The following is a 14,009-nucleotide window of genomic DNA, read 5'->3' as shown; positions in this document are numbered from 1 at the left end:
TTCTAGCGAATTTATCATGGGGAATGCTCTGAGGAATTATTCGAATTGATACTTGCTGCTGATTTTCACCACCGTACAACCCACCATAAACTAAAGTTTCATCCCAATCATCTGGACGAGTGGTGGTCTTCTACCGTGCGTTTTTCAAGGCACTTTCTTCCACGCACAACCGCTCTTTGAAATCGGCTTCCAGCAGCAGTATTGTCGAACCCATAACCTTCAAGAAAAGAGCATATTCCTTTTTAAAAGGCCGGCAGCACACCTGCTATGTCGTTGGTGTTGCGGGTAATCATTGGCAGCGGTAGTCACTTACCATCAGGTGGGCCGTCAGCTTGTTTGCCATTCTAAGTTGCATAAAAAAATCATATATTCTAAACTATGCCTCTAAATGCTCTTTTTCTAATTTCGAAACTTGTTTTAATATCATACTATCTTGAAAATTAGACGCGCCGTGTTCAAGAAGCTCCAGATGTAGCTTTAAAATTATGATCATCATTTTAAGGCAATGTTCTACATAAACAGATATTTCTTAAAAAATCTTCAATTTCTCATTAAGAAATTGACTTTACATAATGCTTATGATTATAATTTCATCTATACAGTATCGCAAAATTTTAAAATAAAATATAAACCTAATTATGGTATTGTTATAATTTTTGTATTAAATCTCTCGTAAAATTAGTATTAAAGTATATTCTAAATTTAAACTATTAAAGTATATAGTTACTGAAGAGATTTATCTCAAAATACAAATTAATATATAGATATATTTATTATATTGTTATTGTCCGGATGTGTAGATATATATTTGTCGTTTCTAATACGGAAATAAAAAATCTTAATGTCAATCATTATTCAGTCCCAATATGACATTGGTTTAACTGACAGTAAAATTGTCAATGTCAAACAACCTGATTGTATTGTTAGAACAAAGTTAGGTTATTTTGAAATTACGACACTTTTATAAATATTTTATTAAATTAAAAAAACAACAATGAAGTTATCTCAAGTTTTAAATCGACAACATATTGGTTTTATGTTTAAAAAGCATTGGCTCGTGCAGGGTAAACGCGTACCTATAGACACTGGAGTTGAGGAAGTTTTGCGAGCAAAAGGCATTCCTGTTGAAGATGCCCTCGAATTTGTTAAAGAAAAACCCGAACCAAGAGAACGGTATTTTGTTCTTTAAATTTTTGTAATAAAAATTAATTTATTTATTTTTTTTTTGATGTGTTCATAAAATGCAAAACTCAGATTATCATTTGTTTCAGCATCAATATAGTAGGCCAGTACGAGCAACCATTACCATTAGATCAAAACCATCCAGACTATAAAGAAAGGCCTTGCTACACACTTAAAAACACAAATGTTCTGCTAGAAGGTATTGCTCAGGCACAAGTCATTACCAAAACAATACTAGCTGAAGACAAGTTGCCTCAAAAAATTGAAGAGCTTGCAGAAGTTGTGGCCCCGAAAACTGTTCATGATGGTGTAAAAAAGGCCATTTTATCTGCTAATGTTTTTGACACAGAACAGAAAAAATTGCCTAAAATAAAAGATCCTGAGAGACCAGCTTATAATTTCCCTAGAATATTGGGTATCACTGATAGAAGACGCAAGTAAGTTATTCTAAAATATTATAAGTATTATTCTAAAATGTTGTAATAAATAGACTTTATACTTATAAAACAAGCAATAGACACACTTTTTTTTATAAATTTATATTGTATATAGAGAACTGAACCAGACTAATACAAACATAGACCATTTTATGTGAAACAGTAAGTTACACTGCTACACCCACATGATTGTCAAAATTATTATTTTAAATAATTTCCTTTGCAGCCAAATACTAACAAATAAAATCCTTCAACTAGTTGAAAGAAGCAGTGACACAGAAGCTACTTTGTCCAAATATGTAGTAAATGATGTTGAATGCAAAACTGTATTTGATAAGGAAGATGATTTGATACAGTTTCAAGATGTTTCAAATATATTGGTAACAAGTAACAAACCTCTCACTCATGATACAGAGAAGGATATACCATTTGTTGAGATACCAGACTTATATCCTATAAAACATACCATTACTATGCCTCCAGAACATTTTTATACAGAAACTAGTAAATACCGTAAGTCTATACTATTTTTTATTAATTTATAATTACCCATTGTATGCTATTTTACTCATGTTACTACTACAAAACAGATAATTAGTTTGCCATTACTATAATTGTTAGTAGAAAAATAAAAAGTAATCCTTATTATTTCATAAAACCTATGAAATTTAATTTTAATGTCAAGAACACTCTTCCATTGGAGCCAGAAAGAGGCTTGGTACAAAGTTACATGGGTACTTTTATCTAACTCATCTTACATTTTGTAATTTTGATTACAAAATGATATTACTCATTAATACTCTTTTTATTTAAATATAATTGTCCTACTTAAAAAATCAATTACAATTTTTTAAATATTTATGATGAAATATTTTCCTAATTTTTATTGAGTAAATCTAGAGGTTGGCAACCCAATGGATTTGTTAAACCTTAAATCACATATTATATTAAAAAGTGCACACATTTTTAGCAATTCGACCTACTGTAAGCATGAGGCATCCTCACACAACATGGCTGCATTTCAACAGTACTGAAGTGAACAACATCTATGAAACACCTGTCACACTACCACAGATCTTGGGCAGGTCGCTCACACATGCATTTACTGTGGCCACGTCTTATGCCAAGCAGTTATATGGGGTTTGTATTCATACTATCAATTTTGGAATAAATTTATCCAAAAATTAATAATATAAGTTCTATATTACCATATACTATGTATATAGTAACTTTAAAGTTCAATATGTTAAAAATTGCTGCTAAACTACCTAAATCATTTGATTGTACATATTAAATACTTGCAAATAATATTTCAGGAAAATGTCAAAGATCTACCAGAACCAGTGTACATCAATTGTATACAAACAGATGGACAAAACTATCATTTTGGTGTACTAGAACTGAACACCCTAAATCTAGATGGCAAGGAAGGTGCTACTAATGTATGGTACTGCAAAAATAATCTTAAATTGTATGACTCCAGCAGATATTTTAGTGGCATGCCAGTACTTGAGAATTATAACCCAAAAGTGTATGGATATATTAATGCATTTTACAATTGTTAGTATTTGTTAATAGGTAAATTTAAACTTGATTAGTTTAATAAATATATATGAAAAAATACTTTCTTTTTAAAAGTTTAAATAACCTGGCAATTATTGTTATAGAAATTATTATTAAAAAATAAATATATTTCAATTTTAAACATAATTATATTTATTAATGATGTAATGTAGAAAATATTGTCATTTATAAATTTTCACACAAAGCAGAATCAAGTTTTTTTTAGTGGGTAATAATGGAATGGCAACCCCACCCGCGCTATCGGTATACACCGGCGGGGCACCAGTGAAGGGTGAGGATGAAGCAGGTCAGTTAGCCCATCATGACGAATTCATCAAGAATTGTTCACGATAGTTTCCAGGGGGGACCACGTGGAGGTCGACCTAATAGGACATATTGCTAGCAATGAGGCTATCAAGCTCCATTTGCCAATAATCCCTTTCCCCCCATCAGAATAGAGTTATAGTGGTAGACAGTTTTAAAAAAGTTTTTTTTTTCTGTTGCATATATTTTTAAACATTAGTTAAAAAATTTTGGTTCACCTGTATTTAGTTTGTTATTTATATACTAAATTCACTTGAATTACTTAAAAAAATAACCACTTTAATATTTTTATAGAAAGTTTATTACCTACCTACAATTACAATAACCAAATCGATGTGTATACTACACACTGAATTTAGAGCACAACATTGTGCACTGCCTGCCCAGGAATGGATGCGTCTTGATACATTAGCGAGGTTTGGATAGTAAAAGAGAGAAAGGGAAGAACATGGTACATTTATGGAGCAAAAGACCTGCTCCTTCTTTGAAATTGTTAAAACAAATTGGAAGATCTATTTTTCTATACTTCACGCAATTAAAGAACAATCCTAGTATGGTTTTTTTTTATTAAATTTTGTCATTTAAAATAAACGAGACAAAAATAATATATGCAAAGAGTTAATTTAAATATTTGTCCATTATATACACTATTATTTCAATAAAAAGACATACCAAGATTGTGCTAATAATCGTGTCGAATATAGAAAAACAGATTACATATCAATGAAGCTAGAGAATTCGCGACGCCTGTTTAAAAAAAATTAACAATGTGAAAAAATAAAGTATCGTGTTATGTATTTATGTGTATATCCCATTATATTTACAAGAACATAAATACATTTATTTGATTAGAATACACAATGCTTACAATACCGAAACACTTTGTACATTAAATAATGGTAAGTCAGGAAAGGAACGAAAATTTATCCATTATCAACAAGCTCAATTATCGATATTAAATTTCTGTAGTCGACGTCTTCTCAGTTCTTCGGCGTCGGCATCAGTCTTGTCTCTGAAAAAAAAAACATACATACTCTTTATTGTTCCCTCCAAAACATTACAATAGTAAACTTATTATAAATAGATATAAACAATTACAAGAAATATTTACACTGAGAAAACAATAGGCGGCCTTATCGCTAAAAGCGATCTTTTCCAGGCAACCTTTGGATAGACAGGAGTATTTATAAACATTTTGATTGGAGGCATGATTATTTTTTTTTTTATTTTAAATGCATATAGAGATGAAATATATGCAATAATATAAATGTATATTCCTACTTTCTATTAAATACATTATATAAAAAAAGAACTATTAGTTAAATGTAGTTTCAATAACCTATTTACATTACCAACCTACTAGAACTATCAGGTGATGCGTCGTTAGGTGTTTGTTCGTCTTGCTGTAGGGTTGTCTCTGGCGAGGGTGGCCCGTGCTTATGATCCGACGTGGTCGTCACTACATCTGGTTCAACCCTCACATTCGATGTAGATGGTTCTGGCGTAGCTTCTGATTTACTGCAATTTTAACATTCATTGTTATCACTATACTTGCAGTATGCTACTGTAATATAAATTCCTATAAAGTATGATTAACATTTTAAATAAAAAATTTTTTTAAGAGTGATAATGAAATGGTAACCCCGCCTGCGCTATTGAGATACACTGGCGGGACACCAGTGAGAGATGACAGGTGAGGATGAAAACGCAGGTCAATTAGCCCATCGTGACGAAATCTACTAGAAATAACCACGATGATTTCCAGGGCGAACCGCGGTGAAGGGTGTATTGCTAGCAATGGTTCAATTAGACCCCCATTACTAACAATCTCTTTCCCCCCTGCAAGTCTCGATTATAAAGGCGCTGGGGACCCTTTTTTTTCATTAACTATATAGAAAATATATAGAAGAATTTTTTTTCTTTTTATCACTATCATTACTAGTCATTGTATACTAGGCTTTTAACGAAACATCGCCTTCGGTGTTTTATTATATCCTGGATCAAAATATGTACTTTATTTCCTAATCCAAACAGGTTACAACTAAGATAAAAATAATCTTTCCTTACGGTGTTTCTGTTTGAGTGCCAATAGTAACGCTATTCTGTGGTAGATTCGCCACGACCGCCGAGTACTGCTGCATTAGAAGTACGGACGCGTCCAACATAGCTTGAATCTCTCGGAGCAACTGTAACAAATGGAATATGAAAAAAAAACCTATAGTATACTCACTCAAACGTTGAATATTTATTTATTTATTTTATTTATTACATCAACTGGATGAGCTTTACAGTCTTCCATTACGCTTACCCAGGAAAGCATCAGTACAATAACATATATAAAAAAGGTTTAATACACATAAATAAAAGGAATAATATAAAAAAGATTTCACTAGAAATAACATTAGAGCCTAAATCTCTAAACACAAACACTGTGTGGTCATCTGACGAAACTCCAGCAAGTTGGAGGCAAATACATCCAATTGCGGATACCAGCTCAAAATATCATTGAGTAGTTTGAATGCAAGAAATAGGGGAGCTTGTTTAGCCATACTAGCCATATTATGTGTACATACATTATAGTAGCAGAAGTAGTTAATTTGCAAATACACATAGTATCCCATAAATATAGGACACATATGCATGATCTTAGGGTACTACTATGAGTGGCTCGCTAGATGGCTATGTGGTTTAGGGTTAAAATAGGCTTCCCCTTCCTCTCCTGTTAGTGTCGTAAGAGGCGACTAAGAGGGCGAAAGATGGGCAGCAACGTCCCTCTTAAAACATCTCGAAAGCCTAACTGCGACTGCCAAGCGTGGCAACTACTGGCAACCCCAAAGGGGAAGCTTGTATTCGGCAGTGGACAGTTAAAAGCTGATACGATGATGATATTACAGTATGAATCTCAATAGTTATTATTCAACAATATCAATTTGTCAGTCACTATCGGAATAACTAAGAAATTATTTCAGTAAATTGCAATATAATTTAATGGGAATTTCCGCATTTGAATTACCTGTAGCCGGGCCTCGATGTTTCTACGTTCATTCCCCTCCATGCGCTGCAACTCGCCGGTGGTGAGGTTAGCAAGAGAAGCGGGTCGCGGCGGTGGCGGTGGCGGCATGCCCCACGCCATCATAGCTGCAAACAAACATATGTATCAGGGATGACATTTGGATATATTTTGAATCAGCTGGACTCCAAGTACGCAGTAGGAGTCGGTAACTGAAAACTGACAGTTTTCGATGCAGACAATAATGTAATATAACCTTTATTTGACAATACAAAACTCAGTGCACAACCTTATAGAAACCAAAAAAAAAATTAATAAACAAAGTTACTTTTTTGTAAAGAAAAGCTATAGAATTATAATACTCTCTCAGGCAGACCTTCCCATGGTCTTACCTGGTAACTATCATCGTTAATTACGTAATTTCCTCACCTACCGTCCCTCACTGGAACCCAATAATACTATTATTTTATTATCATCAATTGGAAAAAGTAACTCACGTGGTGGCGGCATATTGGGGAACGGTGGAGGTACAGCTGTTCCAGGGGCGGGTTGCGAGGGCGGTTGATGGGGCGCGGGTGTAGGCGCGTGGGGCGGGCGCGCGGGGCCGGCGGCGGGCGGCGCGGCGCCGGCGCCGGCTGCGGCCGCGGGCGCGGGCGCTCGCAACACGTTGAGGCGGCACGTGGGACACGTCTGCTGCCGTTGGAACCACAGCCGGAGGCACGCCGCGTGGAATATATGGTTGCACGGGAGCTTCTTTGCACCTGCTCGAGATTAGTACGAATTATTAGTTTGCTAACATTGCTTTTTCACCAAACTATCTATAAGGTATTAAACTTTACAAAGAGTCTAAACAAAAAAAATATATAGATAAGCATAAACAATAATAAATCCACGAAAATAATTATAAATCTTTATAGAATTTAACTAATCAATAGATTTTTTTTAATATTTATATCGGACAATCATCTTCACACTTGTTTTCGATATTAATTATTAAAAATAATAATAATAGCAAGTGACCAACTGAATCAACATAATTCATAGTTTCATTAAATAATATACTATATATCATTAACAATACGAACTAATTCAGAATGGTCTTATTACGTAAAAACATGTGACAAAGTTTCTTCAGCACTGACTTACGTCTTATATCACGAAAACAATCTTTTTTTTATTCTTTAAAAAGGTATTGTAGTAATAGTTTGTAAGGTAGACCGCATGTTATGAGAAACTAGGCAACAAACACCTTGGGAGACAACCAGATCAACCAGGTCCAAGCTAATTAAACTATGTTTTCTAAACTAACCAAACTAGGAATCGAACCCGGGACGTCATATACGCAAATCAATATACCCGCCATGGAGAATGTCTATGTCATAAAATTATAGTAATGATTTAATCTTATATTTATATTAAATTTTTACCACTATGCATTTCCTCGCGACATATAATACACTCGTTGTCGGCGGCTGCAAGTTCTGCAGCCGTTGCGTCCGGGTACAACGTGTTCATGTTACGTATAGCGCGCCGAGACAAGACCACGTCATTGTATGCTTTTTTAAAACTCCTGCAACACACAGCACATAGTTTTTCCAATGACCTAAACGTTTTAAGTAAATATGTTCTAATTCTGTAAAAACAATTACTAAAGGAAGATTTTGTACAGCTTTCTGCAATGGTATCTCTGTCCCACTCATGTTTTAGTTACCAAACTTGTATAGCAAATTTTTGTTTTAAGGACAAGTGAGAAATTTGAAAATAAAGTACTCTAGTAAATAAAAATAATACATTTCCAATAATAAAAATGGTCACACATGGTGAATACTATGGATGACATTTTATATACTTATTTTGAAACATTGGTCTGTCATATTTATAGGTAACAGAACAGCTGTTATTTTTTTTATTAAGTTGTCTGTCAACTCAACTCTTACTTGACTTTTTATAGTAACATAAGACGCCATTGCTGAATCCTGTATGTATAAAATTGCTCAATGAAACTTTGTTTAAATGAAAGATAAGCGAAAATACAATGCAGTTAGTCACAACCAAATTACTATATCACGTAATGAAGGTGTTTATAATAAAGCTACTTTAAAACTGCAAAAACTTAAGATATATTAAGATTAAAATTCTTAACATTAATTATAAATATAAATTAATTACCTCATTGTCTCATACATAGGTCGGAAGGCAAACAATGGCAAGGTGTAAATTCGAACCATAACAGCAACGAATCCAATGTACAGAAGCACTTTCAGGAAATTAATAGCTAATTCTGTATAAAGAAGAACCGCTGCCTTGCTCTCCCATGGTGCCTCCCATCTTGAGTCAATAGCATGTAGAACATACTATAAAAAAGATAGACTACTGACTAACGTATTTTTGGCTTTTAATATTACAGAAAGATCAATTATAACTCTATATCCTTATAATTAAAGTGAATAAATATACGAGGTTTGTCCGGAAAGTACGTATAAAAGTTTTTTAAAAATTTTATTTTACAATTATTCAGGTAAATCAATTTTATCCCCTTCAAAGTACTCCCCCTGTGACATAATGCACTTGTGCCAACGCCGTTTCCACTGTGAGAAGGCTCCTTGAAAGTCCTCTGGTTGTAGGTTTCTCAGCTGCCCCGTCGTAGCTTTTTTTATCTCATTTATGTCCCCCAAATGCCGCCCCCGAAGTACCAATTTGGTTTTTGGGAACAAGAAGAAGTCACACGGGGCCAAATCCGGCGAATAGGGGGTGTTCGATCACCGTAATGAAATTTTTACTCAAAAACTCACGGACAACAAGAGAGGTGTGGGCAGGGGCATTGTCGTGGTGAAGAATCCAACGCCCCTCTCGCGCCAATTCTGGACGAACTCGTGCCACACGAGCTTTGAGGCGTCTGAGCACATCGACGTAGAATTTTCCATCAACTGTCTGGCCTGGAGGGACGAATTCTTGATGGACAATCCCCCGAACATCGAAAAAAACAATCAACATTGTCTTGACATTTGAGCGGGATTTTCTTGATTTTTTTGTTCGTGGTTCCCCGGATGTCTTCCACTCTTTGCTTTGGGATTTTAATTCGACATCAAATTCGACATCAATTTCACGGCCATTCTTGCCGAGTTTCGAGAGAAACTTGATTACGACGCGCTGCTCTTCAACGGAAGCGGGCTCCATGCCGACGGGGTTTCGTTAAGAGGTAACTTCACAGATGGCGTGACAAGCCAGTTCGCACCGCACGGCGGTCAGACCAGAACTGAAGCATTGTTAGGGACATAAGGAAGGGGTCCTGCGCTTACCTGGCCTCCCCACTCCTCTTTCTCGCATTCCAGAACACTTTTATACGAACTTTCCGGACAGACCTCGTAATATCCTAATAGGTCCTATGCAGGCAAGGAACTATTGTTTATGGAAAACAAAAATCCTAAATCTCATCATCATTTCTTTTCGCAATCATAGTAATAGCATTTCAACAATAATATAACTACAATGATAACAAATTAATTATAAATAAATGTACAATTTTACCATCATGAAGTCAACATAATATCATGTCTGCCATTATTAATTAAAAAACGCCCATTGTATCTTATTGACATTTGACTTCCCATTCTTACAGACTTCTGTTCATTATATTATCTTATTGTAAGGTTTATCTATATATTTAGGTTATTATCTATATATAACAGAACAATAGGGCTGGTTTTTATTATAAATAAATAATATACATAATAGAAGAATAAAATATATGCAATCAAATTAATATTTTTAATTATCTGTCAACAACATCTGGACATCAAAAATTGCACTCTCCCATTATGTGACAAATCAATGCCATATAAAACACATAGTTTTCTATTTGAACAGAAAAATTACACAGAGGATTGTCTCTTGATTATGTCAACCCTTAAATGTACTGAACAAAACATTTTAAAAATAGAAAATAAGGTATAAGAGAATACATACCTTTATCAATATATTCACAATCATAATAATAAGAATGCTATATTCAAAGCCAAATACTAGTTGTACAGATGGCCCTTTGGATGCTGTGAAATGGTATGCATGGTGGATGAAGTAGAAATCAGCATGTGCCAACAGCATCAGCAAGCTGAGAATCCTGACATGAAATAACCACCCAATTACTGGACTCCGCTCCATCTGTGCAAATAATTTTGTCTTCAATATTTATCTTAATTTTATAATAAATTACTTTTTTATTATAAATTTGCAAAATTCTTAAATAAGCTGTAACATAATACAAATACTTTTAATATTAGTATCTTTCAACTCTGATTAATAGAAATCAGTGTAAAAATGAACGTTCTAATCTTATTATTTACCTTGTAATTCATAATTAAAGATCCCACAAAAAAAAAAACTACTTCAACTGTGACAAAACATGATTTCAAAAACTAAAGTACTGAAGTTCAATTTGTAATTTTTTTATGAGACAGATCTGTAAGTATATCCTTTCAAATAAAAAAAGGAATTGCCCAAATCAGCTTAGAGCTGGCAGAATTAGTATAACAAACATAAAGAAAAAATACAATAGAATTGAGAACTTCTTTTTGAAATTGGATAAAAACAGTCTGTAATTATTATTTAAAATAAAATCCTAATCAATGTGGCAGAATTGTGCCTACTGCAGTCACTTCTCTCACTAAATAAATGAAAATTAAAAAATAGCATTTTGGTCTCAATCTCTATATTCAAAATCAAGACCTTTGAGTTCTTTTTCTCAAATTTATTTAAACATGTTTTAAATGCTGAAATATTATAATTAGAGGAGTAGTAAAAACTTTTACACTTACATAGTCAACCCTGTCTTCTGCAAGCCAATGGAATGCCTTCAAGAACAGTAACAATGTAAACAAGGCTATGAATTTTGGATTGAAATCATCTCTGAACACTGTAAATGCCAGGCAAGTCTCTGTGATTGCATACCAAGATCTTTCTATTAAATGCTGAAAAAAAAAGGATTTATTATAATGCAACATGTTCCTTGCAATGAATTTCCACAATAATATAACTACAATGATAACAAATTAACAATAAATAATAACTTTGTGGTATATTTAAAATATATACATATTATTATTTAAAATTACATTTTAAAATAATATCAAATTATGGCAGAAAATGTTAGCTCCATGAAAATTTTATAAAAAATTTGTTAAAGGTTCCTCAATATTAAAATAATAACATTACAGTTGGCATATTATATTATTATTGTAATAGAAACAGATTGTCATAGAGCATAATAAAAAATAGGAGAAAAAATATTATAGTCTCACCTCAAATTCTGCTGGACGTAGTTGACCAAAGAATACCTTTCTCAATAGTTTACCTACCAATAAAACTAAAATAAAAGCTTGCAAGTACATTACCTGTAAAAACAAAAGAATTAATTGGACTTTTATATGAACAATTAATAAAACCAAAATGTTATCAAAACTAAAAACAATCATTTTGACAATAAAAATTTACACACTTTGTACTTTGCACACTTATATGAGTGTACATTAAAATTAATTTTAACAATTAAAAATGGCAAATAAAAATTTGTCAACATAATATATCTAAACTATTTCTTTACTTGACATTTAATAAACAATGTTAACCATGTTTTGTTTATCTAAATTAATTTCAAACTAACTTTTTAAACACTATTTTGTATATATAGATGTAGAGAAATCAATGAAATAGACCATTTCTAAGTTGTGTATCAAAATAAAATATAAAAGAAATTTTAAGTTAGACCTTCAAGAATACAACTTTGAAACTGCATCCAACTTAATACAATAGTTATTGGGTGATACCAGAATAAACATAAAAGCACTTTCTAAAAAACATTTTTATGGCTTCTATTGCTTTTATTAACCACTCACATAATTTTTTTTAAATGTCTCCCATGTACAGACATCATCTAATTAAATATATCTATATTAATAAAATTTTCAATTTGATAATGAGGGTAATAATTTATTTACAATTATATACATCCTTACAAGCCTTACATATGTGATTATTACATTTTATGCACTGTTGTTCCAATAAAAAAAAACTTGTTATATAGTTTATATGTTAAATACAAAAAATAAATTAGGTATTCATATAAAAGAAAAAATGAAATAATATTTTCATAGTAGACATATGTCTATTACAACCCTATTGCACATTTAATTGGAGCAAAATAAAATAATAATAAAATCATCTGTAAAGCATTATTATCTAATGAAATGGAGGAAATATTTATGGATATTGACTGGAAACTAAGCAAGTTAAAGTTTGTATTGCAATGTTGTTATTATCGAAGATTATACACAAGTTTCATAGCACAATGACCATCGGCTTAGAAATTAATATTGAAATTTAAATTATATCATGTAATTACTACAGAATACCGGTAGTAATGAGTATAATATTCATATGCGTCTGCTAACTAATGACGTTTGAAAAGCCCGATTTATACCAGAAAATCTGCAATTGAAAACCAAACGAATGTACTTACAGCCATGCTAGGATTCGAATTTGTTAAGTATACTATTGAAGGATAAAATTGTTTCTTCTGGTAATAAGCATTGCCAATAACGACAGTTGTGAGTGCAAGACTAATTACAGTTGCAAGTATTGCCTTCATTTTCGTGTATTTTTATAGCATCCACACATTAAAATTTACACATATGAAATCCAAAAAATGTCTTAAACACTCCAAAATTGCAACAGTATCAACAAATTCATTTTCAAAACATAGTTTCGTATCATTCGCTGGTAAAAAAACCAATTTGACGTGTTCAATCTTCATTTGTGTCATCAAGTGTCATCAGACATCATCATGTATGACCATTAATGAAAAATAAAAATCTACCTACTTCTTTAAACACACTACTGATAATATTTTTTATGTATTATACTATTATAGCATTTTATTATTTAGCAATATTATACTATATTATTATTATCATTCCAAAAATATAAACTTCTCTTTTGATATGGGTACTTAAGTAAATTCGATATTTAATAAAGAAAAATAATTTTAATTGGAACGTGTCTATTTTCACTATCTTTGGTCTTTAGTAGTTAAGACTCATTCTAACATTATTTGAAGTATGTCAATATTGTCAATCTGTCGATTGACACCTCTAGGTAATATTGTGGTCGATTCCGAGGTAGTCTTTCTCTAAATCTATGTCTAAAATTAAAATTTCAATTTGATATCAAAGCGAAATTTTTATTATAAGAACCAATGTGTACTAATTTTTTAATGAATTTAAGTCAAAACTATTATAGTTTTAGTCTATAATGGTCTATAAAACAGTAATTTCACGAAATTATCAAGTTATAATATAAGATTGGAAAAATTACGTCTCAGAATCGTCCCCAGTGTACCGTATCCAACACAATATACAAACGTACGTTTTGTAATGATTACATTATGTATGTAGACAGTCTCTCTAATCTATGATTATGTACCTTCTTACTCTGTGAAC

The 14,009-nt window shown here is 32.3% G+C and overlaps 2 protein-coding genes across 4 annotated transcripts; one reads left to right on the top strand and one right to left on the bottom strand.

Annotated features, from left to right (window-relative positions):
* The first annotated feature begins 892 nt into the window (after positions 1-892).
* On the top strand, positions 893-3,242 carry LOC113519688 (39S ribosomal protein L37, mitochondrial). Its single transcript, XM_026904858.3, has 5 exons — positions 893-1,173; positions 1,272-1,619; positions 1,846-2,132; positions 2,590-2,759; positions 2,936-3,242. Exons 1-5 carry the CDS (start codon positions 995-997, stop codon positions 3,182-3,184), a joined length of 1,233 nt encoding a protein of 410 aa, XP_026760659.1. The 5' UTR covers positions 893-994; the 3' UTR covers positions 3,185-3,242.
* Positions 3,243-4,279: 1,037 nt separating this feature from the next.
* Positions 4,280-13,344, bottom strand: LOC113519647 (E3 ubiquitin-protein ligase synoviolin). Of its 3 annotated transcripts, none has more exons than XM_026904796.3 (11): positions 13,031-13,344; positions 11,814-11,906; positions 11,331-11,483; positions 10,483-10,677; positions 8,686-8,870; positions 7,944-8,086; positions 7,014-7,280; positions 6,520-6,644; positions 5,574-5,692; positions 4,867-5,024; positions 4,280-4,518 (listed from the first exon to the last, which is right to left on the bottom strand). In XM_026904796.3, exons 1-11 carry the CDS (start codon positions 13,157-13,159, stop codon positions 4,487-4,489), a joined length of 1,599 nt encoding a protein of 532 aa, XP_026760597.2. In that variant the 5' UTR covers positions 13,160-13,344; the 3' UTR covers positions 4,280-4,486. The 3 variants fall into 3 exon arrangements, with proteins under 3 accessions (XP_026760597.2, XP_026760595.2, XP_026760596.2); XM_026904794.3 differs by having other exon boundaries at positions 4,863-5,024; positions 13,031-13,343; XM_026904795.3 differs by having other exon boundaries at positions 4,863-5,024; positions 7,014-7,277; positions 13,031-13,342.
* Between the last annotated feature and the right edge of the window lie 665 nt (positions 13,345-14,009).

Source organism: Galleria mellonella, unplaced genomic scaffold (genome assembly GCF_026898425.1).
Source record: "Galleria mellonella isolate WM207_F2 unplaced genomic scaffold, CSIRO_AGI_GalMel_v1 utg65, whole genome shotgun sequence".
NCBI lineage: Eukaryota > Metazoa > Arthropoda > Insecta > Lepidoptera > Pyralidae > Galleria > Galleria mellonella.
This window is presented reverse-complemented; position numbering and strand designations above follow the sequence as displayed.

What these genes read in the sequence shown, in the direction of transcription:
- LOC113519688 (XM_026904858.3), top strand. Translation starts at nt 995, where the DNA reads ATGAAGTTATCTCAAGTTTTAAATCGACAACATATTGGTTTTATGTTT. An exon ending in TACAGAAACTAGTAAATACC is followed by an intron (nt 2,133 to 2,589) that starts GTAAGTCTATAC and finishes ACACATTTTTAG; the next exon opens with CAATTCGACCTACTGTAAGC. An exon ending in ATGCCAAGCAGTTATATGGG is followed by an intron (nt 2,760 to 2,935) that starts GTTTGTATTCAT and finishes ATAATATTTCAG; the next exon opens with GAAAATGTCAAAGATCTACC.
- LOC113519647 (XM_026904794.3), bottom strand. Translation starts at nt 13,159, where the DNA reads ATGAAGGCAATACTTGCAACTGTAATTAGTCTTGCACTCACAACTGTC. An exon ending in TACGTCCAGCAGAATTTGAG is followed by an intron (nt 11,484 to 11,813) that starts GTGAGACTATAA and finishes TTTTTTTTTCAG; the next exon opens with CATTTAATAGAAAGATCTTG. An exon ending in TTGTGAATATATTGATAAAG is followed by an intron (nt 8,871 to 10,482) that starts GTATGTATTCTC and finishes TCTTTTTTATAG; the next exon opens with TATGTTCTACATGCTATTGA.